At 39.8% G+C, this 26,197-nt stretch overlaps 1 protein-coding gene across 5 annotated transcripts in view; it reads left to right on the top strand.

Moving 5' to 3' along the window:
* The window catches only part of trps1.L (transcriptional repressor GATA binding 1 L homeolog), a 179,406-nt gene that overhangs the window by 31,389 nt on the left and 121,820 nt on the right, over positions 1-26,197 (top strand). For all 5 annotated transcript variants that reach the window (XM_018268219.2, XM_018268217.2, XM_018268216.2 and 2 more), the window contains one exon: positions 21,610-22,523. In XM_018268219.2, the coding sequence (XP_018123708.1) occupies positions 21,612-22,523 (912 nt within the window). In that variant the 5' untranslated portion in view covers positions 21,610-21,611. The remainder of the gene's footprint in view (positions 1-21,609; positions 22,524-26,197) is intronic.

Below are 26,197 nucleotides of genomic sequence, written 5' to 3'. Positions count from 1 at the left end.
TTTGCCATATAGATAATGATCATTGTATATGTTAAGTGTAGCCGAACACCCCTGAGCTATAATGTATTAAGATATGAATGGACCTTTCTAATAAAAATGTAAATGACGTCCTAGTAAAAGCATTGTTAACAGAGCCTTAGTCTCTATTTCTTCTTTTTTTTTTTTGCATTTAAAGGGTCGTTTGAGCCAAAAGATATATGGTGGGAAACAGAACGGTGAATTTTTAATCATTATTAAAGAGGAAAGATGGCTAAAAATTCCAATTTCTACAATAGCGTAGAACATAGCTTTTACATGGTACAGCTTCACTGATCGTAGGATTAGAAATATACATATTTTCCATTAGGTGAAGGAAACCAGTTCACAACATTTTGGGGGTAATTTACTAAACTAAACTCTGGTAGGGCTTTTTGGGGTAAAACTCAAATTGGATAAAATGGAGTATACGGAGAAAAGGCTTCCTGTAATTCTGAGCTTTCTGATAACCAATCCCAAATCTTTATATTTATTTAGAAATTGTCACATATTTTGTATTTGTGTCACTTCACCCTACAAACCCCTTAACTGTCCCCCTTTCTCTCATCACCCCTTTTCATTATTATGAAAATCAGCAAAAAGGTGAACTTCAATATATATTTATAATGGAAATCAAGTGCTTGCAAATGATCCTCTTGTATTTCAGCCTCCATGTACTGATAACTGAGACACTGCATGGTCTTTAAAGGGATACTGTCATGAGAAAAAAAAAATGTTTTCAAAATGAATCAGTTAATAGTGCTGCTCCAGCAGAATTCTGCACTGAAATCCATTTCTCAAAAGAGCAAACAGATTTTTTTATATTCAATTTTGAAATCTGACATGGGGCTAGACATATTGTCAATTTCCCAGCTGCCCCAAGTCATGTGACTTGTGCTCTGATAAACTTCAATCACTCTTTACTGCTGTACTGCAAGTTGGAGTGATATCACCCCCTCCCTTTTTACCCCCAACAGCCAAACAAAAGAACAATGGGAAGGTAACCAGATAGCCGCTCCCTAACACAAGATAACAGCTGCCTGGTAGATCTAAGAACAACATGCAATAGTAAAAACCCATGTCTCACTGAGACACATTCAGTTACATTGAGAAGGAAAAACAGCAGCCTGCCAGAAAGCATTTCTCTCCTAAAGTGCAGGCACAAGTCACATAACCAGGGGCAGCTGGGAAATTGACAAAATGTCTAGCCCCTTGTCAGATTTCAAAATTGAATATAAAAAAATCTGTTTGCTCTTTTGAGAAATGGATTTCAGTGCAGAATTCTGCTGGAGTAGCACTATTAACTGATGCGTTTTAAGCTTGGCTGAATATCCACACTTCAAACAAATCATCACTGTGTGGTTTCCCATATTGATATGCAGCTTCCTGTATTTCATCGGATGATGGGGGTTGTAGTTCATTAATGGCCAGAATCAGATTTTTTACTTTAGAGGCTTAAATTATAGTGGCCAAACTTATAATTAGTCTTGAGACAAAAGTATTATATCTAGTACTGTATCCGTATGAAGCATTACTGTAGGTAAAAATCCAATGTCTGGTTGCAGGAATCCTATTGACCTATAAATACTAGTAAGTGTGTGTGTTTCCAACTTTGCATGTACTTTATGATCCTGGCAAATCCCCAAGATTTAAATTAAATTTCCTTTGTATGGCAAAGAGCAACGTGAGGGTTTTTGGCATCATACCATCTTATTATAAACAATCAAAAGAGTTAGAAATCTTTTATCAAAAAGCTAAGAGTAAGATTCATTAAAAAAAAGCAGTGCCATACATTATTGGATTTTCCCAGAGAGTGGTTATGGGGGAGTTAGGCCGCACAACGTGCAAAAGAAAAAAATTGGTATTTTAATCAAACATAATTTCTAGATAGATCCCATGTGTTGCACACAATTGGCTTTTGGTCTCTCCAATAAACTAGTCAGGCAATAAATACACAACCAGAGATGGTGCCTATAGTAACAGTGCATAATAGTCTCTGGGAAGGGAGTGTGACTGTGGGATAGCAGGTATAGTAGGGAGAGATGGTACCTATAGTAACAGTGGGATAATAGTCTCTGGAAAGGGAGTGTGACTGTGGGATAGCAGGTATAGTAGGGAGAGATGGTGCCTATAGTAACAGTGCATAATAGTCTCTGGGAAGGGAGTGTGACTGTGGGATAGCAGGTATAGTAGGGAGAGATGGTGCCTATAGTAACAGTGGGATAATAGTCTCTGGGAAGGGATTGTGACTGTGGGATAGCAGGTATAGTAGGGAGAGATGGTACCTATAGTAACAGTGGGATAATAGTCTCTGGAAAGGGAGTGTGACTGTGGGATAGCAGGTATAGTAGGGAGAGATGGTGCCTATAGTAACAGTGGGATAATAGTGAGGGAGTGAGACTGTGGGATAGCAGGTATAGTAGGGAGAGATGGTGCCAATAGTAATAGTGGGATAATAGTCTCTGGGAAGGGAGTGTGACTGTGGGATAGCAGGTATAGTGGGGAGAGATGGTGCCTATAGTAACAGTGGGATAATAGTGAGGGAGTGAGACTGTGGGATAGCAGGTATAGTAGGGAGAGATGGTGCCTATAGTAACACTGGGATAATAGTCTCTGGGAAGGGAGTGTGACTGTGGGATAGCAGGTATAGTGGGGAGAGATGGTGCCTATAGTAACAGTGGGATAATAGTCTCTGGGAAGGGAGTGTGACTGTGGGATAGCAGGTATAGTAGGGAGAGATGGTGCCTATAGTAACAGTGGATAATAGTCTCTGGGAAGGGAGTGTGACTGTGGGATAACAGGTATAGTAGGTAGAGATGGTGCCTATAGTAACAGTGGGATAATAGTCTCTGGGAAGGGAGTGTGACTGTGGGATAACAGGTATAGTAGGGAGAGATGGTGCCTATAGTAACAGTGGGATAATAGTCTCTGGGAAGGGAGTGTGACTGTGGGATAGCAGGTATAGTAGGGAGAGATGGTGCCTATAGTAAAAGTGGAATAATAGTATCTGTAAAGTGACTGTGGCTGTGGAATAGCTGGTAATATTACTTTAATTTCCTATTAGACTTTAGCCCCCTTTAAACATGCATCTCCCATGAAGCTGTTTGGTACAAAAGCAGAGGAGGACTTATTAAACATGTATAAAGCCGCCTTCATTTAATACAGTAAAAGGGATCAGCAGACTTTTCTCTCTTGAAGGTCAGGACACATTAGTCTTGCTGGGAGCTTAACTCTCAAGAATGAAGTAAGAGTTAACCTATTATCATATCATTTTATGTTGGTGGGACAGTGTTGATGTGAATGAGGCATTTATTCTTTGTTTGCATTTAGAACAAAGATGCATTGGTTTGTTAGTTGAAAAGCTTTGCTAGTTTGTACAAGCATATTCCGCACACTCAAATATCAACCCAGGGCGACTGGAAAAAGAGATGTTATTACAGGCACCAGGCCCTGATACATAAGTTATATCTGAGATACTGGGATGGCATATTTTGTATCTCTTTGTTTAATACATTGAAAATGGTTCTGTATCATTTTGTCTTTTTAAATAGCACATTGACTCTTCTGGGCATTTTGAGGGTTGCTCACCTTTAAATTAACATTTAGTATGTGTTCGAGAGTGACACCCTAATTTTCTATTTGTGGTTTTTGAATAATTGAGCTTTTTATGAAAATGAAGACCAATCTAAAAGTTGCCAATAATTGCCCATTCTACAACATACTGAAAAGTGAACCACCCCTTCAATTGATAATTTAATAGGTCTGGTGACATGTATATTTCTACAAAAACGAATGGTGCACAAAGCCAAAAAATAAGTACTACCAAAATAAATAATTTACAAAAGTTGAAAAAACAAAAAGTTAATATGGCAGGAGGACATACTCACAGTTCACCCCAGTCCCAGAGTGCATGCATACAGTAACATAATGATAAATGTGAGTTCCTCCAAGAAAGCCTATGAGTAAATGCTCCAAAAGGCACGAAATGCGTTAGGCCCTTGCCAAATATGTCCTGATAAATATTTTGTATTTTTTTACTTGCTGTCCTATTTTTTTGGAGGACCTCACATTTATTGTTATGTTACTGTATGTATATTTCGACCCCTAGGCAAGTGTTGTCCAACTATTTGTTGTAAAACATCGATTAACCGCTAGATCAGTGAACCCCAACCAATGGCTTGTAAGCAATATGTTACTGACCAACCACATCGGATGTTGCTCTCTGTTGCTTTAAAGCAGGTGCTCCTTTTTGAATTTCTGGCTTGGAGGCAAGTTTTGGTTGCATAAAAACCAGATGTACTGCCAAACAGAGTTCCCTGTAGGCTGCCAGTCCACATAGGGGCTACCAAATAGCCAATCACAGCCCTTATTTTGCACCACCTAGGAACATTTTTCATGCTTGTAGTGCTCCCCAACTCTTTTTACATCTGAATGTGGCTCAAGCTAAAAACAAAGTTGGGGACCCTTGCTCTAGAGCAGTAATTCAGCATGTTGGCTTGACATCTTGTAAATAGTTCCTTGGTTCAGTGTATCTCAGCCAAGGCGACCATCTACTAAGATCTGGAGTTGAGAAACCCTGAGACAGACCTATAAATGTGGGTTTTATATCTTAATTAAATGATATATTTCTCATGCTAGCATGACTAATAAAGGGCACCCTTCAGCTAGACACCCCATCCTCAATAATGCTTTAAAGCAGAAGACCCCAACGTTTTGCACCTGAGAGCCATATTCAAATGTTGAACGTGATGGGCCTGCTGCAACCCCTGTTGAAGAGCACAGTTATGTCTTTGTGCATCTAAGGCTTGAGGTGGTTATGCGTGAGCTGATAAAAGCTGACTGGTTTGTTAGCATTGTTCGGTGTATGGGGCCTTCACAAGATCTGGACATGGCTACCATCAGGTCATACATTGAGCATACAGAAACCAGTCGGATGAGGAATAAATCAATGCCCTCAGGTGGTCTTTATTCTGCCCAGTAGATACATGGTCAATTTCTGGCCAGATACCATTTGACAAGTCTCGGCACAAGTCTCTCTGTACACATGCCAATAAGCTGCCAAGTCTTGAGGGATCAAGTTGGCAGCTTTAATAGGCCTGTGTATGGCCACCTTAAGTTTAGAACAGCCCCACCTATTGAGTGGGTGGCCAAATTTAGGCACTTTGTGTATTCTATATGAAAGTATATGGGTTCACTTTACCAAAAATAAGCCCCCGTCTGCTGTCTTGTGAGCAACATGAAAGGCCAAGGCAAGCAACATGTTGCTTATGAGCTACTGCTTGGGGACCACTGCTTTAAGGTGAATTACAGTTGTCCCCAATGGATCCAATAACCAACACCAGTGAGTTCAAAGCAGGCAGTCGACAGACTTGCAAATATTTGAGGTCTGCTGTTTCCAAACGCTGATATCTATGTTGTTAAACCTGATTAGGCTTTTAGAGAAAGCTCATTAGCTATTGATTTAGCCTTTTTAATAACAATCTTCAGTTTTAATTAAAGCAGCACTCTCTGGAAATCAAAAGTCTAAAAGGAGCTCTCCTTTGAAACCCTGTACGCTCTAACAGTTAGTGGACGCAAATCTCTCTATTAGAAAAGCTGATTGATCTGAGCGTCAATAAGCCTGCTAATGTATTCTGAAGGAGCAATGTTTAAAGATTTAAAGAGGAGACACTTTTCATTTTCATTGGGTTTAATTTGCAGCAAACTAGGGAGTGATTTACAGAATCTGACAAGACTTATTTGAAGAGATCTGATTTAAAAGTTGCGTTTTTACACGACAAAATAATCAGCAAAACTCTATTGGAATGGGAATACAGCTCCGCCGTGATACTTCATTGTTTTTTTGTGAGGGACTGACACATATCACTGAATAGTATTAGACGTTGGCTTCTTTGTGCCATTAGTTTAGGAGAAATAAATGCTTCTCTCACCATGGATATAACTTTTATGTATGCAACTTGTCGTTTCTGTGCTCTTCGGAGTGTTGGAAGCTGAAGCTCTCTCTTGAGATGGGGCTTCACTCTCTCTCAGACTTTGCTCTATCAAACAAACCGTTCCTATTATCTGTCGGAGCTGTAAAAGGCCCACAGGCAGTGTATGAGTGCAGCACTTGCCCCTTTCAGCACACGGCTTCAATAAAAGTATTTTTGTCTGATTCACTTGGCATAAGTCATTTGTGTCAACGGTGACAAGCTGTTAAGGGAACACTAGGATTACCACCAATTCCAGGTTGCTTGAAGGATTCCCTTGCATCTACAGTACAGTATGTGCTCAATTGAGTAGAGAAGGTTGGGCAGGTGTATCGCACTCTTTGCAAGTAGCTAATGAGTAGGTCTGGACTGAGACTGAAAATAGGTCCCCCTACAAGTCCAATAAATGCCTATGCAATCTTGCAACAGCCTCTCTGGCCTTTGCCAGAATCTACAGATTTCCAGTCCATATCTGCTAATGAACATGTGTGGGCATGGGTACCTTTTGCATCCGTGCCTGTCATTTTTGGATCCATTTTTGCATTTTAGACTTGTGCTTAGTGATGGGTGAATAAATTCGACAGGCGCAAATTCATGTTGAATTTTCCACGTTTCACCGCCAGCGAATAAATTTCGAAACTGCAGTGAAAATTTGCCAAAAAAAATTTGGATGCGCGTCAGCATAGTCACAAGCATAAAAATTGTTTAGCGTCAAAATTATTTGGATGCCCATCGCATTTAATGCATTTAGACAAAATAGGCGCACATATAAAAATTGTCGCAGTCACCAAAATTTCTGCTCCTCAAAATAATTGATGCCCTTTAACTTCAATCCGTTACGCAATTTTTTTTTTTTTTTTGCCGCTTTGGGAATTTTACTGTAAATTCACAAATTTTTTGATGAAACTGGTCAAATTCGCCCTTCACTACTTCTGTATATCCTCTACACCAGGGGTGCCCAATCTTTTTTACACATAAGCCACATTTAATTTTAAAAAGAGTTGAGGAGCAAAACCAGCATGAAAAAAAGTTTCTGGGGGTGCCATATAAGTGCTGTGACTGTCCATTTGGTTGTCCCTATGTGGACTGGCAGCCTACAAGAGGCTCTGTTTGGCAGTACACCTGGTTTTTATGCAACCACATCTCCAAACCAGGAATTCAATAATAAGCACCTGGTTTGAGGCCACTGGGCACAACAGCAAAAGCGTTGGTGAATATGTTGCTCAAGAGCTCCTGGTTGGAGATCACCGCTCTATTCTATGGCAGGAGAGATTAACCTATTGAAGGTCTAGGAGGCTTTTGCCAAAACACTTAGAACTTCCCAGATTTATGCCATTGCACTCCATATGCCCAGACTGTGCCCAATTAGTACTAGACCATTGCCACAATTCTGCCCTAGTCCAGTTTATATATCTAGGAGACTTCTTGGTTAGGGGGTGGGAGCATCTACAAATGCTCCACATCTATTAACTGACATTCCTGAAAGTGTCCTTTCTTAGTTTATACAGGTATGGGGACCTGTTGTCCAGAATGCTCGGGACCTGTTTTTTTTTTTTTTTTTTGGATCTTTCTGTAATTTGGATTGCCATACTTAGTCTACTAAAAAGTAATTTAATAATTTAATTAGTTAAACCCAATAGGATTGTTTTGCCTCCAATAAGGATTATATATTAGTTGGTACTGTTTTATTATTACAGAGAAAAGGATTTTTTTTTTTTTTTAAATGCCTATTGGAGAAGGTCTTTCTGTAATTTGGAACATTCCTTATAACTAATCCTGTTCCTGTAGTGTATCTCTGATCAATAATAAACATAGACTTTTAAAGTAAATATATAACCAACTTGAACAACTTAACTATAGTCATGGTCCATCAGAGCCGTAAAGACAGGTTGTCCTGAGAAGTAAGATTTATGATTTATAAAATTAGAAATGTGTTTCCTAACTAAGCTATATACATGGATAATAAGATTTGACTTTTGACATTATGAATGCCTTGTATAGACCATGGGCTTAAGGGTTCAAAGGCTAAACACTTGACTTCCTTCTCCTTCTTTGACTCCCTGCAGGCCTTGGTCAAATTCTTTGAGTGCACTTTTGCACAGCTGCTTCTATGTGTCAGCAGAAAGTCCAAGTGTTTTCCTGTAGACCCCCCACCCCCCCAGAAACCAACTGCACTTTTTTTTTTTCCAGATGTAGGATATCCCTGGGGAAGAGATCTTCCTTGGTCCATATGATTAATGGCCCATGTTAGGAAGCTTCTCCTCAATATAAAGCTAAAACATATGGAAGCTGTTTAGATCCTTCTCTTGGTGTGATAACAATTTCCATAGATGGCCGCCACACAGGAGAACACTAAAAACTCAATCAGGAATTACAACAGCATTTTAGCATCTTGTCAGGGGTTGTTTTCCCTCTTGGAGCCTCTTTGAAATCCTCAGCAAAGTGGCAGACCCTGCTTTATGAACCAATTAATGAGGATTCCTGTTACACTGCTCCGACACATTCCAGGTATTCAGACCCTTTGTTTATAGATGCTCTCCCTTTTTTTCTTTTCTGCTCTCACAAAGTACTTAATACCTAGGTGTGAGTGTTGGTAAGTGCTTGAGGCATGCACTTCATTATACCATGGGAAAGACTTACAGGTAAATGCAAGAGCAGCTCTTGGGATTGTGGATGAGTCTGCAGCGATCGCTCCTTTCTGAACTGCAGAATAATCTGGTTAATCAAACCATAAATGCAAAGCACACAGATCCCGGTTAAATTCAGTTGTTATTTGCTTTGTAAAATTTTAACACAAAAGATGTTTGCAGGTATATGTTTTCTGGATAAGGGTTTTTTCCATAAAGTGAAGCAGCATTAAACATTAAAAGGGAATCTCCATCCAAAAAGTGCTTTTTGCAAAATGCCATTCGATTTTACTCAATTTTCCAGTTGTCCTCAAGGCCTGTTAATCAGTTGGCATCTGCTTCATTGTTTCAGGAGTCAAAACCAGCAGTGTTAGGGCTGAACTACGCTGTTCATGTTCTTCAGATCCAACACCATGAGAGGAAGCACAGGCGGCACGTTGGATGCGCCGAATATAATGTAATTAATACAGATGTCGCATCTACAAACTGCGTGCCTCCGACACAACTGTCGGATAAAGACAGAACGTGCGGTGTTCACATCCGACAACGGTCAGATGCATGCAGTTTGTAGATGCGACATTTGTATTACCTCGGCGCATCCGATGTCCCATCTGCGCTTCCTCTTATTGCGTCCGATCTGAAGTGGTAGAATGTTGTTGTTAGGCCTGGCCCCCACCTTCATATCCTCAGCTGCAGCAAAGTCCTACACTGTTTTGCTCAGGGTGGTGCCATGTTCAGGGTGGTGCACTTGCGCATTATTCAGCAGAAGAGGCAGGAGGGCGGCCAACATTAGTGTCCAGAAAACCTTGCCCTTATCCTTATACCCTGCTTTAATTTGTAGCAGGGCTAATGTTTGAGATCGGTGTTAGAGCTTAGAACTGCCAATGAGCTGCACTGAGCTCTAGCATCACATTGAAATCCATGCGTTCAACTGCTCAATGTGGCTGGAAGCATCCTGACAAGCTGACCTGTCTCTGCACTGGTAAAGGTATCAAGTCGATTTATATTTTAAATTTCTTGACAGCCAGGAAAATGTTAATTAACGGGGAAATATCTAAATTTTGCAATTCCTTTCTAAATCTGTCTTAGTCGTGCAGAAAAAAAGATAAAAAACTTAGATTTTATATCTATAGTGGTGTTGTCCTTGGCTTAAGAATAAAAGGTTCTGCATCAAAGTCTTGAATGAAATAGAAATGTGTTTATCCTTAGTCAACTCTGATAAAAAAACAGTTGATATAAATGCCATATCAATACAAGGGCCCGTCTGAGGAATTACATAAGGTTTGCTCCATCCACCGGACTCTGTATTTCCTGTAGGCAGGGTGGGGAATGAGAGGCTTTCATAGAAAAGTATTATCAGTTAGGGTGAATAACACAGGGTGCTATTAGGCTTGACCCTCCCATGCCATAGACCTCAGTGCCCACTAATACATTCTAGTCTTATCTTACCCATTATATTAGAGGGGGGCTGCTGTCAAAGTACAAGGTGCTCCATTGTCTAACAGAGAGTAACATTCATGAATATTTAAATGCATTTGCGCCTTTGCACATTCTGTGATACAGGAATTTCATTTGCAATTTTAAATCGGTTATGCGAGACCAGTCCCTTTTTTTTAAAGGGGAAATTCGCCTTCGAAATAATGTTTAAAGGGATCCTGTCATCAGAAAACATGTTTTTCTTCAAAACACATCAGTTAATAGTGCTACTCCAGCAGAATTCTGCACTGAAATCCATTTCTCAAAAGAGCAAACAGATTTTTTTATATTCAATTTTGAAATCTGACATGGGGCTAGACATTTTGTCAATTTCCCAGCTGCCCCAAGTCATGTGACTTGTGCCTGCACTTTAGGAGAGAAATGCTTTCTGGCAGGCTGCTGTTTTTCCTTCTCAATGTAACTGAATGTGTCTCAGTGAGACATGGGTTTTTACTATTGAGTGTTGTTCTTAGATCTACCAGGCAGCTGTTATCTTGTGTTAGGGAGCTGCTATCTGGTTACCTTCCCATTGTTCTTTTGTTTGGCTGCTTGGGGGGAAAGGGAGGGGGTGATATCACTCCAACTTGCAGTACAGCAGTAAAGAGTGATTGAACTTTATCAGAGCACTAGTCACATGACTTGGGGCAGCTGGGAAATTGACAATATGTCTAGCCCCATGTCAGATTTAAAAATTGAATATAAAAAAAATATTTTTGCTCTTTTAAGAAATGGATTTCCGTGCAGAATTCTGCTGGAGCAGCACTATTGACTGATTCATTTTGAAAAAAATGTTTTTTCCCATGACAGTATCCCTTTAAGGATGATGCAGGCAGTGGCGTTTGTGCTACAAGTTATTATTTACATTTCTGTTCTGCAGATGTCAGGCCTGGCACTGTCATAAAGTTTATTTATTAACGTCTGAACGCCAAAAACTTGGAAAATTCTAGTTTTATTTTTTTTTATAAAATCCAACTTTTTAATGGGGAAAAAAAAATCCTCAAATTTTTAAGATTTATTATACCCCAAGGATGGAAAATGTTTGAATCCAAAAATCCGTAATTTCAGACCTACCGAGGTTGTATACAAGTCAATGGGAGAGGTCCCTATCCGATTTGGACGTTTCTGTGGTCTGCGCTGGAATTAGCCTGAAATTTGACTATTTTGGGCTTATCGGGCAAAAATCAGAAAAATACAGACATCACGGGAATTGGCCAGAAAAAATCTAGAGATTTTGGGGAAAAAAAAACTCTAAAAAAAAAAATGTTTGCTAGTTTTTTTTTTTTTCGTTTGTCCCAGATCCGATTTAAATTGCACTTTTTTTTTTTCTTTTTATATGATAAATAAGGTCCAATCGTAGATTCTCTTTTTTTCTTCTTCATTAGAATACAGGTATGGGACCTGTTATCCAGAATGATCAGGACCTGGGGTTTCTGGATAATGGATCTTTCCATAATTTGAATCTTCATGCCTTAAGTCTACTAGAAAATCATTTAAACATTAAATAAACCCAATAGGCTGGTTTTGCTTCCAATAAAGATTAATTATATCTTATTTGGGATCAAGTACAAGCAACTGTTTTATTATTACAGAGAAAAAGGAAATCATTTTGAAAAATTTTGAGAATTTGATTACAATGGAATCTGTGTTCTGTAATTTGGAGCTTTCTGGATAATGGGTTTCTGGATAACGGATGCCGTATCTGTACTCAGAAAAATTGGGATTTTGATAAATATGCCCCTAATAGTTCCCAGGTTACTTTGGCTTAATTGTATGGGTCTGGTTCAGCGACCCCAAAAAATGTCGAGCATACATAAAGGTAAACTTCTCCTTAATAATTAAAGTGTTATAGATATGTCTGCCTATATATCAATCTATTTCTCTCTTTCTCTATCTAAATGGATTTGCCTACAAATAAAACCCAAATCCCTCTTTTTACAGTAAAAAAAGCACCTTCCATTATTCCAGGCTCCTCCGTTAAACAGTATTTTGTATAATAATTGTTTACACGGTGCCGCTTCAGTGACATTTAGGTGCATATTTTTCATATTTAACAACGGAACTGACATTCTGTGCACTTGATAAATAGGTGTAATTAATTTGGCAAATAATGGAGGAAACTTTAGATATTGTTTTGTGAACTTCCAAAACTCGTGCTCTGCAAAGTAAATCTGGTGATTAAACATTAATTATTGTTAATGGTGAATGTGTGCCTGAAGCTTCTCTCTTCTCAGGGCTGCCCCGGGGGTAATAAGAAGGGCGTGTGTATAGTAAGGTAAAATTATGTTGGAATAAGGAATTGTAATGGTGAGACAATGGACTGTAACTATAGTGTTTATAGTAAAGCATCATAATGTCAGAAGAATTTAATTGCAATGGATTGATGCCACTGTTGGCTGTGAGGGGATGCTGGGAAATGTAGTTCAATAACAGCTGGAATGCTGCAGAGTGGATTATATATTTAGATGACACAAGCGGGATATTGTATCCTGCCCCCAGCCCTGACTCCTCTAATACAAGATCTGGCTACAATGAGAGTATTTAAATGTACAAGTTTGTGGCTACACAGGGACCCCATTATCCTGCAATCTGTTGTTTGTCCCGGGGGTAAGTGCACTGCTGCCAGCGCCTATATTGCTTTTTATGCCGATCGTATGACTTGGACGGGCAAGGATTCCTCTGTCTAATGCGCGGATATTTACATATTGTGTCTCTTTGAGAAATGATGCTGATAATCTTTCCAGGAAAAAATAAATCTCCTTTATAAAATGCACTTTTCAACTTACTATCTTGTCTATAAGCTCCGGCCAACATAAAGGGGAACTTGGCCTTACACTCCAAAACAAAAAAAATATAACTTTTTCATAATAAATGAAAAAAAAAATCCAATTCTAAGCAGCTTTCCTGCACTGCTGGTCCTGACTACATGTACCATTCAAACAAAAGTCAGGACTCAAGCCAGAAAAGTATAAACTGCGTTACTGGTTCTCTATTACTTTCTATGTCCTTGGCATGGAAAGTGTTAACCAAATACAAAGGCTACTTTAAAATCCCACTACCCTAAACATGGTAGCCACCCGTTCTCATGGCTAATACTGGCCTTTGGGTTGGGGGGGGCATGGTGAGTAGGGTTGCCACCTTTCCTCGCTGGGAGCTCCGGGCCAATGACATCACAGGGGCAGGGGAGTGATGATGTGGGTGGGGCAGTGATGTCATGTGGGTGGATCAGTGGGCTCAGTTATAATGTGGTGGTTGACAATTGGCCAATCAATCAATTGGCCAGTAAATCTTAGGGAATCTTGCCGGTTTTCCAAATTAGGACACTTTTGACCCGGACAGCCCTCCCGAAAACCAGACTGTCCAGGTCAAATCTGGACAGGTGGCAACCCTAATGGGTGGAGAAATGGGCAGGGTAGAGACCGGCCTCTTCTTTATAAGGGGTCATTGGCAGTGGACACGGTCAGGGTAGGGAGGGATTTTTAGGGTTTTACATATTTACAGACAGGTTCATTGCTGATAAATTTGTAATGCCATCCCTGGCCCTCTAAATAACATGGAGACCCACTTTTGGGCCCTGAATTCAATCCAACAATATCTAATTGCACCCATGCCACCCGCTTACAAAATGTTCACTATTACACTGGAAATGTGCGAGAGCGGTGCATTATGGGTAGCGACACATAGTGATCAGCACCTGTTTTTCTGCACTGCTTAATAAATGATCCTTCATTCATCATTCCGCCAACAGTCCTTGAGTGGGATCTCCGGGATGTTACGACCCTTTACACGTATTTTTATCAGAGGAGACAGTGTGATTTATTATGTGCTGGAGATCTCCTTGTGTTCCACCACAACGTTACATGGGATTTCAGCTTGTCTGGAGTGTAGTTCAACTAGAGAGGTAATAGTAACGTGCTGTAATAGTATCCCTAAAGTAAGTTCAATAGTACAATACACCACAGATTTCTTAGTACCATAGAGTGGATTCCTGGGTGGGTCCATTTCGGCAGACCTCTACTGCACCCGATAACTGACCCACCGATAATTAAATAACATTCCAACCTGGGACCTGCAAAACTGGGAGTGACGTCATGCTAGAGCACAATTAGATGGGCAGGGAGAAAAATGTTGCCACAACTGGTACCGGGGGGGAGGTACCAGTCTTGCACCTTTGTCACACTGGGTGGCCTGAAGCCCACAATAGCTACCTCCTCAGAGCTCCCTGCTGCTGCCACAAAGCCCCAACCCTGCCCCCCTTCCTGAGCCACAAGCTTGATAATGGGGGTTACCACCGAAACATTGCATGCTGCAATGAATTTTAAGAAATGTTTCATCCTTCCAGCATTACCTGTTTGCCAGTGATTTTCTTGCATCTAATGGAAAGTAAGGTGGCCAATTCCTCCATTGCTGTGCACCTGGGTATTGTTTCCTGTTAAGGCCAGGCTGTGCGAGTACATTTTGACTACTTCCCTTGATAGAATAGTATTATAGAGGATAGATAGAATAGTACCCCTAGAGTAGGTGCAATAGTACCTTTGAGGCAAGATATAATAGTACCCCTAAAGTAGGTGCAATAGTAATATAGAGGCAAAATAGAATAGCACCCCTAGAGTAGGTGCATTTATACCATAAAGGCTAGATAAAATAGCACCCCTAGCGTAGGTGCATTAGTACCATAGAGGCTAGATAGAATAATACCCTGTAGGGACCTATAGGATTGCTATGCACCTATAGAGTTAAATCTCTACCTTCCTTCTGTACTACTTTGTTATTGGGTATAAGCCCCTGTAACTTTCCACTCGTTATTGGCCAAAGGTGTAATGACCACTTCCCTTCACACTCCTATATAGTGTTGGAAAGGAGTGGCCTCTTCCTCTTTGGCTCCTGGTGTCTTTGCAGCTTGGTGTTCCCATTGAGCCTGGGATCACCAAGGCCCCAGTAAAGCCACTGCCCCAAAGGGACCTGTACCTTTGCAGACTAAGTCGGGGATCAGGTAACCCCGTGAAGGAGGAATGGCTATCCTAGGGCAGTTTTGTAATAGACTCTCTAGGAGAGTAAGACAGAGAGCATTTAGCAGCACGAGGAGTTGTCGCTCCATCGAGGATTGGTAACAGGGAGTAGCTTCCCAAAGGCTTCTTCGTTCGCCTTTAGTGCAGGGACTCATCGGACAGGGTGTTAGGCTTTAGACTTTGTCTCCCTAACTACTTCACTGGTGATCCCAATCCCCACAGAGGTATATTTGTCTTCTGGGAATTGATGTACACTTGACTACTGAGACTCACGGGAGTTACAATCATCTGCTGTATTATGTGATCTGTCCTCTGTGATTATCACCTGCTATTGCCTCATGGCTCATTGTCTTTGTACAATAAATCCATCTTTTGTTTGCATCAAGAACCAACCTGGCCTCCAAAATCTTTTATATACAGTAGCCTGTGTGTTATAGTTACACTACACCTGTTTGGGAGACTTCCACTTAGGGAAAGCCCTGATCCTGATGTGTGAGTCCAATGTAACCCATGCTCATACCAATAGTTGGACACATTTACTATCTGTGGTCTGGATAGCCCAGATTAGCGTTACAATCCCTAGAGTAGGTGCAATAGTACCACAGATGCTAGATAGAATAGTAACATACCTCCCAACAGAAAAAGCGTGACTAAAAGAATTGCCGCTCTCCATGAGGCAACATTTTTTTTGACCACGCCCATTTTTGTGGCAACACAAATTAAGATAAGCGGGTCTCTTGGGGAAACTGTGACTTGCAGCTTAAGGGGCAATTCACCTTCATTAGCAAAACTGTAATAACACATAAAAACCACAGAAATTGTTCAAACTTTAATAACCTGTCAAATTTAAAAGCAGTCAAGGCTTGATTTACATAGTGGGCGCCCATAGGCCCACTACCGTTCGTCGTCCCTGTCCCCTCCAGGGGGGCAGGAGTAATGGGGATTGGCAGACGGGAAATTTAAAAGATTATTGTATCTCCAGCACATCCCCAGAGTTTTTGAACCAATGTGGGTTTGGTTGGACATCATGCCGCCCCCCTCAAATCCTGCCACCCTAGGCCCGGGCTTAGGTGGCCTTTCCACAAATCCGAGCCTGAAAGCGGTGAGTTGGTAACCATAGTCTACAGAGACAATAAACTTTGCCTTACAGAAAGCAGTTAGTTACAGTATATTACCCAGTGCAGATAAACCCTTCATTTACTCCTCATCCTCTGTAAAGTTTATAAAGAGGTCATTATCTGTCTCCAGGGGATGTAACGTACAAATAAAACCATGGACCATTAGTAGCAATAATTTATAATTAGAACACCTTTTGAATACAATGAATGATGCTGATTTAGTAGATACCGATATTTACTTCCCCTTTATGTTAAATGGCTTGCAAACGTCTTATCACATCACAGTAATATAGTGACGAGGAGCAGAGCGCAAGACACCCAGGCAAGTCGATTGGAACCTATTAGTAAAGGAAATAATGACACTGCACATGTTAAGGATTCAGGAGGCCTCCAGCCCGAGACACAAAGTGATACGTTGGATCCCTGTCTGCATTCTAATGTGTTTAACTCCAGACCAGAGCTTTGTCAGATAATTAACTCTGCTGGTTTTACTCCAAGCTGGAGCTTTAACGCTCACATAGCAAGTAAATATCTCTCTGTTGCCACAGTGAGCAGTCATTCTCGGCGGAAAGATTCCCTAATGAGAGGGGCATGGGGTGGCACTCGCTGATATGAGCAGTTAGTGCTTGCACAGAGCTGCTAGTAAGAATGCAAAGGAATAGGGATTTTTGGCTGCATTTAATGTGCCCTTTTAACCACCTTAAAGGAGAAGGAAAGCTACCAAGGTAGTTTTTTTGCCAATAGATTAGCCACCATAGTGCAAGCTATAAGACTATATTTATTCTTCAGAATGTTTTACCATACCTGAGTAAACAGCTCTATAACTTTGTTTGTTTAGGATAGCAGCTGCCATATTAGCTTGGTGTGACATCACTTCCTGCCAAGTCTCTCCATGCTCACTTATAGCTTTTAGATTACAGCAGGGATGGGTGGAGGGAGGGAGGGAGAGAGGAGCAAACTGAGCATGCTCAAGCCCTGCCCTGGAGGTTTATGCTGAAAACAGGAAGTCTGATGCAGAAGCCCATGAGTACACAATAGAAGGAAAGAAATGTGGTGTTTTGTTTTGACAGAGGACTCAGAGCAACATTACTTTGATGGTTTACTGGTGTATTTATATAGACCTTTTTGACAAAGCTTACTTAATTTAACCTTTCCTTCTCCTTTAAATGTACCATTATTTTATGATAACTATATATTATATACTCCTCCTAAGCCATTTAACACCAGCCAGGTAGACATCCTGCATAGCCAATCAGAAATGAATTAGAAACATTCAGGATGTTGAATATGAAAGGAACCATAACTGCTAGACGACTGCTGCCAGTTGTTTGTTGTTCAGGTATGGGACCGGTTAGTCAGAATGCTTGGGACCTGGGGTTTGCGGGATAACTGATCTTTCAGTAATTAGGATTTTTATACACTTAGGGGCCCATTTACTAAGGGTCAAAGTGAATTCGAAGTGAATTTTCTAATTCAAAAACTTTGAATTTCAAAGTAATTTTTGGGTACTTTGACAATCGAATAGGTCAAAATTAGATTTGAATTGAAAAAACTTTGAATATTCGACCATTCTACTGTCTCTTTAAAAAAACTTCGACTTCCACCGTAAAACCTGCCGAATTGCTATGTTAGCCTATGCGAACCTCCTAGAACCTATAGGCAGTATTTGGCTAAGTTTTTAGAAGTCAAAGTTTGTTTTTTTTAAATCGTTTTGTCGATCGATTAAATCGTTCGAATCATTTGATTTGAATGATTTCTACAATTGATCAAACGATTTGAATTCGATTGAAAACAGCTAAATTCACTCAAAAAAAAAAAAAACGTTGACAATCCAATGTGCCCCTAAGAGGGGGTATTTATTAAAATCTGATTATTTAATTAAAAAAGTCTGATCCCATATCTGTACTTCTAAGCAGTGTGTAGGATTACTTTATGTAATACTAATCTCCAGGATGTCCATGCTAGCCATTGTAATACAAATCCCAGAATCCTCAGCCAGCCAGTCCTGCACAGGAGAGTTAGGAAGGAGATAAAACAGTTGTTAAGACAATTCTCCATTCTGATTGGAGGAAAGCAGATCTTCCCAAATCAAAAGTGAAAGGAGTAGCAGCTGTTAGACACACAGAGCTATCACCCCTGGTTCTTCGCTCATATATATGGGATTTCTTTATCTGATCTATCAAGGACAGTGGAACTTTGGGAATGTTGCAGTTTCTCTGAAATAGGGGTAAGTAACATCTTTTTTTTAAAAAAAAGTTGCAGCCACTGACTGTTGGTTATGGAGATGGGACATGGACAATCGTGATCTGAGGGGCAAGAAAAAACTCAACCTGCAAAATGTTGCCATTGTAGGACCCGCACCCAACCCATACCCACACATTCTTGCTCTGTATGCTACTTCTGTGTGTGCCTCTAGTTCAGGGATTGGTCATTTTTGGGAGCAGTAGAGAAGTGTACACCCCACCCCAACCCATAATGGTTGGCCAAATTTCAACCTGAATCCGCCCAACTTGTCACATCACTAATGGGCAATGTGTTTAGCTATGAACACAAAAATACTGTGCCAAATGGGACAAACCACCATCATGTCCCCCAAAGGAGAAAGAGTGCACTTGAAGCTTTCCCATTGGCACTGTTGAACCAAACTTGTGGCACACCTGTATACAGGTAAAGGCTTACGTTGGCAGATGACAAGGTTGTCCATCCAGGGGTGGCCCTCTAAGAGAATTTCCATCCTCTGCAAACATGTTGAATAATCAGCAACAACTCGAACTGCTGGTCTGGAAAAATCTGTACAATCAATTAATTTGTAGACACAGTGTCCTCTTAAAGCTTGGCACTAAAATGGAGCCTTCAACATGCAGATATAATTCCTTTATGTTTTATTGTCAGGCAGTATCCGAAGCAGTGCATGTATTTCACTTTGCTCATAAAATGAATGTTAGATAAGGGAATTCATTAGCAGCGTGGAACATTTTGTGCAGAATGCTAATTAAACAAGAGTGTTACATTCCTATCTCGTACTACGTACGTTGTACCATTGATTTATCTATCACCCGCACAGCAATGGCAGAGCCATCTTGTTTCTGGATAGGTTATGAACTAATCACGAGATTGTCTTGATATGGATCAATCTCTGCTTCCTATTGGCATTTCAGGGAAGGAATAAAGACCCGATAATAGAAAGCCTCTTTGCTTTTGCATCTTTATACAGCATGTCTCTAACTGGGGAACTTAATTACATGCTGTAGCCACTGTTAAACAACCGATGTTTAACCTGTGGCCCTATAACTATTGTTGAACTACAACTCCCCACAGGGATTGCTGGGGTTTGAAATTTGACATTTCAAAAACATTGGGAAAATTTTTCAGAAATGTGTTGAAATGAATAGAGCTCAAAGCCATCCGGCTTCATTACTCTTTTTTTCAGTGGGTAACATAAGGGATACATTGGGGCTGCAGACATTGGCACAGCGTGTTTGCTTAACTCCACATTTCTGTATATAAATGCAATCTAGGAAGGAATACATTTGTTGGGTTGGACTTGGAGCCATTTCTAGCACAGTTTTGCACAATGCACTTTCCATATGGGGTATGATAGGGTATGTAGTTCAATAAGAGCTTGCAGGGGTGATACATGAACCCCTGCATGGTGATAACGATCCAAAGGAGCATTTTGGAGACCATATTTCAAGTTGTCCCTTAAAGTGATGATAAACTGGGTTAAAAACCCTACTCTATATATAAAAAAAAAAAACCCTACCCATTGACTAATGCATTTGGACAAAAGAGTCACGCGTATAATAATTGTCGCTCGCGTCCAAATTGTTGCCAGTCCAAAAAATCGTTGTGCCTTAAAATTGTTGCACATCAAAATTATTCGGACACCCATTGACTTTAATGCATTTGGACAAAAGAGTTGCATGAATAATAATTGCTTCTTGCGTAAAAATTGTCGCACATCAAAATTATTTTGACGCCCATTGACTTGAATGCATTTCCAAATTTTTTTACCATTTTGCTAATTTTTTCGGAGTCTCGTGAATTTTTCACCAATGCGAAATGGGACAGATTCGCTCATACCTAGATATTTTCAATAAAGTTTATACATGCCCAAGATCCACTTGTTGGTACTCTGCAACACATCGGGGATAGAAATATCTGTATTATCTATAAATCCACAATTTTTAGCACAGTCACATACCATTTACCATTACTTTGCCACTGCACAATCAACAGAAATGAATAAGAATTATAATGCATTGGCATGATGCTCCTCTTGAACTCTACAGATAAATTAGATTCTTTTGAACACTAGGTGGGAATCTGATAGCATGTCAAGGGTGCTGCGCCAATGACACAAGTTGAGAAACTCGTCAGGCAGCAGCACCCCACTGGTTACCAGGGGTGGTAAAAAAATGCCGCTCCTGGTAACTTTTAGTTACTGGTAACTTTTAGTGCTGAATTTCTGGTTTTCAAACCAGAAACTGGACTCTTGTAGCACAGAATGCAATTGTGCTCTCTACACTCGTATCATGTACCTACTGGGACTCCCTCTGGTTGCCAAAAAGTTGAGCACGGGGGGAGCAGCAGCAGCAAGTTGCCTCAGGCTGCAGAGGGACCAGGATAGCCCCACTACTCTGTATTACTTTAGCATTCAGTTCTCCCTATAAGCCTAAAAAGTTGCTTATTCAGTCTGTTCATATTGAGTTGGTTGCTTACTTAGCCATGTATGAGACCCTTGAGCCAGTTTGCATGACCAATGTCTTGCCTTGGACAGGTTTTATAATTCTATTGTGTGAACATCTTATTGGCATGTTGATGTGATGCTCACATGGCAGGTTGTTGTTTATTGTTGTCCAAGGGGGTTATTGTATCCTCCTAATTTGGACTAGCGTATTGCTGGCCAAATCTAAAAGTGATTTGGCTAAGCCTGTTGGCCAAATATCTAAGGGACCTTTTATGATACTGATACTGGTCCCAGGGCACATTCCATCTCTCTCTCATCACAGTTAATGTCACATTTTCTAGAATGCCATAGTAACGTAGGTGGTTCTTCACAGTCAGGACAGTGAGGTTGTGGAATGCACTGCCGGGTGATGTTGTGATGCTGATTCTGGTAATGCTTTTAAGAGGGGCTTGAACGATTTCTTGGACAAGCGTAATATCCAAGGTTATTGTGAAACTAAAAGCCTATAGTTATTATAGATATGGGTATATATAATTTATGTGAATATATGGAGGGGTCAGTGTGTATATGTATGGGTGCTGGGTTTCATTTGGAGGGGTTGAATTTGATGGACTTTTATCTTATTCAACCCAATTTAACTATGTAACTATATACAGTAACGCACCTACTTGAAACATTGCAATTAACGATCTTTGTGTTTTGCCTCAGATATGGTCCGGAAAAAGAACCCCCCTCTGAGAAACGTTGCGAGTGAAGGTGAAGCACAGATAACAGAGTCTGCTGCATCTGAGAGAGAAGAAGTTATTAGGAGCAAGGACATTTCCACAGATCCGATGCAAGAAAATAGTGAACAAAGTGACTCGGTGGAACACAACAGTGATGACCATAGCTTTCACGATCAAGAGCCTTCTTCCAGCATCAACAAGGACTCTGAAAGCTTGGCATTAAGTGAAAAAGCTGTAGTGAACTACAGCCACCTTAAGGGAAGAAATGTTTCTTTTTCTCCAATGGAGCTGACGGACAGAAACATGTTAGCATTAGTTACAGCAGATACTAGATCTGCTTGTGATCCTCTTAAGTCCCCAATAAAATCAGAAGCCGATGACACCCAAGAACTGGCCTCAGCTATGTCTGTGGACAGTTTGGAGGCCAAAGAGGAAAATGATATGTCACCAAGGGCTACTGACTTCACAATGCAATGTGTCAAAATAGACTGTCAAAGCTCAAGTCCAGCTTCGGTGGCCTCAGATAACCTACATGTGCCTTCAGATGGGATTGCAGGGCTGAACAAATCTCAAGCTGTTCTGCTGGTCAATGACAATTCTGATTCAGCACCTTTATCCCCAGAGCTTCAGGATTTTAAATGCAACATTTGTGGGTATGGATACTATGGAAATGACCCCACAGACCTTATTAAACACTTCCGTAAATACCATCTCGGCCTGCACAACCGAACCAGGCAAGATGTTGAACTTGACACCAAAATCCTGGCACTTCACAATATGGTACAATTTAGTCAATCCAAAGATTTCCAGAAGATGAATCGTTCTGTGCTTTCAGGGGTTTTGCAGGACATCAACTCTCCGAGACCTGTTCTGCTAAATGGAACATATGACGTGCAGGTTAGTGGCTTTTAGCAACAACTGACATTGTGTAATGCACATGCGGTTTCATTTTTTTCTCTGCTGTCTGGCCCGTTTCTCTGCTTGAAGCCCCTTCGTTTTCTTCTACAGTAAACAAAGGAAGCACATGCTGATTTTCTTGATAAGCATTCATTTACTGTGAGTCATCAAAGACTCTGCACTTGAAATATATATTGCAAATAGAGCCACTCTCTGCCAAATAGGCTTCAGCTGAATTCCATATTTATAGGACTGATTTTGGTCTGATGAGAAAATAGAATATTACATTTTCCAATGCTAAACAAATTGTGTTTTATACTGATGCTATTACTATTGTGATACTAAACTCTATAGTTAGTATAGGTATGGGTATATAGAATTTGTGTGAAAGTAGGGAGGGGTGTGTGTATGGATGCTGGGTTTTTATTTGAAGGGGTTGAACTTGATGGACTTTGTCTGTTTTGAACACGATTTAACTATGTAACTATATTATGTGGCCCTTTACTCAGGTTGCAACAAGTCTTTGCTACCTTTGCACACCTGAATGTGGTGGTGCTAAACCATTCCCTAGACACCTGCTAGAGGTATATGTCAGTATATTTCGTATTCAAGTATACTTTCTGTACAAAGGTTGCTCATCATTCCCTGGATTGCCCTCACAGTATATTTCCATATCAAAGCCACACAACACACACACTCAAGGTGAGAACATACAAACAAAATGCAGATGGTACTTTGGTCAGACTAAAGCTAAAGACAACATTGTTGAAGACCTCTTGAGGACTTGGACAGTCCCTAGCTGCCCCATTGGAGCTTAAAGTCTATTTCCATATCATAGCCACACAACACACATTCATGGGGAGAACATAAAAATGTCATGTAGAAGGCACCTTGGCCAGACTAAAGCTGTTGAAGCCCTCTTGAGGATATGGACACTTTTATCGCCTAGCAGAATTTATTAATCTGCTTAATAAAACAAAAACAAATCTGATGGGTTGCTAGAACTAGAATAATATTTGTGTTTTACATCCAACTTCATACAGTAGATCCATTTTTTTTGTGCCCAGAAACATTCTATAATGTTGACTATAATAGTGCAGTGCTGGGAAAGTGCTTACTTTATATTATTGTTTCTTTTTCTGCTTGACTGGAGAAGTCTACATCCTGGCAATCATGCAACTGGACTTCCTGTCAAAAGCAGTCAATGTGACATGGTTGACATCTATTTTCCTTGACGCACCACATGGTCAGGCAGCATGAATGATTGATTCTTTTTCTTTTTTTTTTCAAAGTATTGCAAATAGTTCTGCAATGGCGATAAGTAACCCAAAATCATGCTGTAATGCTTGTGTCCACTGCTTACTCATAGTTATAGTTAAGTTGGGTTTAAAAAAGACCAAAGGCTATCAAGTTTAATTCCTGCAACCCCGTAAAGGGTTCCATTTTAAAAAAAGGGGCAGGGCTTCCGATAAAGTAGGTAAGGATGGGCACGGGTGGGTCTTGAGAGTGATCATGAGTCTGCCCAGAATGCCCATATTTATGAAATCTGAATACGTTCAGCTGAAGTCAATAAAATAAAGTACAGGAATGTGATCTATAACCTGGAATGCTTGGGACCTGGGGTTTTCCAGGTTAAGGGCTTATTTGTAATTTTGGAATTCAAGCATCTTACATCTCTATACACAGAATCATACCTTATGCTACAAAAGTATACAGAACGATTTTAAATTAAGAGGTTCATGATGATAACATAAATCAAATCTATAGTCCATTATTCACGGTTGTAATATGCATATGCCCTTTTTTTTAGTTAGGTTACATTGTTCCAATCTTATGATCTTATGGCAGGGACCTCATAACTTTAATATACAGGTACTTGTGTCATTTAAATGATAATGTAACAGTCTAGTCACAGCTCTCCAATTCTTTACTGGTGTAGTATAATATTCAACAGCCCTTATTCAGAATGCTCCAAAAATCGACACTGCCCTTCCTAAAATGAATTGCTTAAATACTTGCCTGTATACAGTACTTATTTTTAATACATTTTAGGCACCCTCCTGCTTATCCTGAAAACATTAGGTTCATATTCTGGATAGCCGATCCCTTCCCCATACAAACATTCCTCATCTAATATGTTGAATATCCTTAAAAATGTACATTTAAAAAAAAATATACACCGTGTTTTTGACTTTGTTGCCTGCCAATTCCAATTATTTCAGGGTTATAACGATTATCTCTGCTCTTCACAAACCTGTCCTAGACCAAATATATACTTTAGGATCACTTAGGAAATGAAGGAGCTCTTGAGATGCAACAGCGGAAGAAGAAAAATGATTTACATAATTATATTATAGTCCCGAGACCTACACCTAACATATGTATGGTCATAAAATATTGGGTTCTTTAAGTATAAAAGGAGATTTGTTTTTAAGAGCAGTAATTCCTGGAAATCTCGGAGCATAGGCTACATTCTCAAAATGCAATTATTATCTAGTATTTTCCCAGAGTATAATCTAGGATAAATATATTATTTTCAGTATATAGATATAGGATCTGTTATCTGGAAACCCATTATCTTGGAAGATCCGAATTACAGGAAGGCAATCTCCCATAGACTTCATTTTATCTAAATTTTTAAAAATTATTTTTCTCTGTAATAATACAACAGTACCTTGTACTTTATCCAAACTAAGATGCTTCCTTACTGGAAGCAAAACCAACCAGTTGGATCTATATAATGTTTAAATGATTTTCTAGAAGACAAAATATGGAGATCAAAATTATAGAAAGATCCATTATCCGGAAAACCCCAGGGATATTGCTCCATCCTAGATTGTGAGCTCTGCAGTCACTGACCTGCTTGGCAACTCTGTGCACAACTCTTGCTCTAGGTTTTTATGCTTGATACACAAGAAGATTAAATAACCTGGCCGAGGTCACAAGGTATCAATATATTTATATCTATTTGGGTAAGCTCAAACTGCCCTTGGTTTCTATAGTTCAGTTTATTTAGCATGGAGGTCATTAAATGGATGAGTAATGGTTAGCCTTTGGGTTTTGAGGAATGTTGGGATCTGTAGTGCTATCAATCACTGAAAAGAGAATTCCTATTAAAGTAAATGTCATACACTAGGACATAAAAAAAACTCCAGTGTGTTATTGTAAATATATACCTTTTAAGATGGAAGGTTTTAAGTCAATTCCTTATGATTTCCCTTGGATAAAAATTGTAAAACAAAACTCTTTGGCCTGATTATATAGCCAAAAATGGCTAATTGCCCCATTTACATTTGTATAGCCTATGAGACCAGAGGCCACCTACATTTTGCCTCTTTCAATCATAAAAATGTTTCAAAAGTTGTAAAGTGCCTCACGCTAAACCCTTTCAATTAAATTCGTGTAAACACTCAATTCAACACTTTCATAAAACGGCTTGTATGTGGATCATCTAAAAGAATGAGTCCAGATAAAGCTTGTGGTTACTCCATCCCTAATACCGTTTTTTTTTTCCCCCCCTTCTTCTTCTACAATTTAGTTGTTAATTGAATTAATGAAATAATAAAAAGCGTAACTATATTTCTATATTTAGAAATAACATGAGGATATTTTGTGATGCTGTTATAGTTGTAGGGATAGAATTTTGCATTCCATGTATACTTTGCTTTATGTGA

This window comes from Xenopus laevis, chromosome 6L (genome assembly GCF_017654675.1).
Source record: "Xenopus laevis strain J_2021 chromosome 6L, Xenopus_laevis_v10.1, whole genome shotgun sequence".
In the NCBI taxonomy this organism is placed as follows: Eukaryota; Metazoa; Chordata; class Amphibia; order Anura; family Pipidae; genus Xenopus; species Xenopus laevis.
Note: the sequence above shows the minus strand (reverse complement) of the source record. Positions and strands in the feature narration are given on the sequence as shown.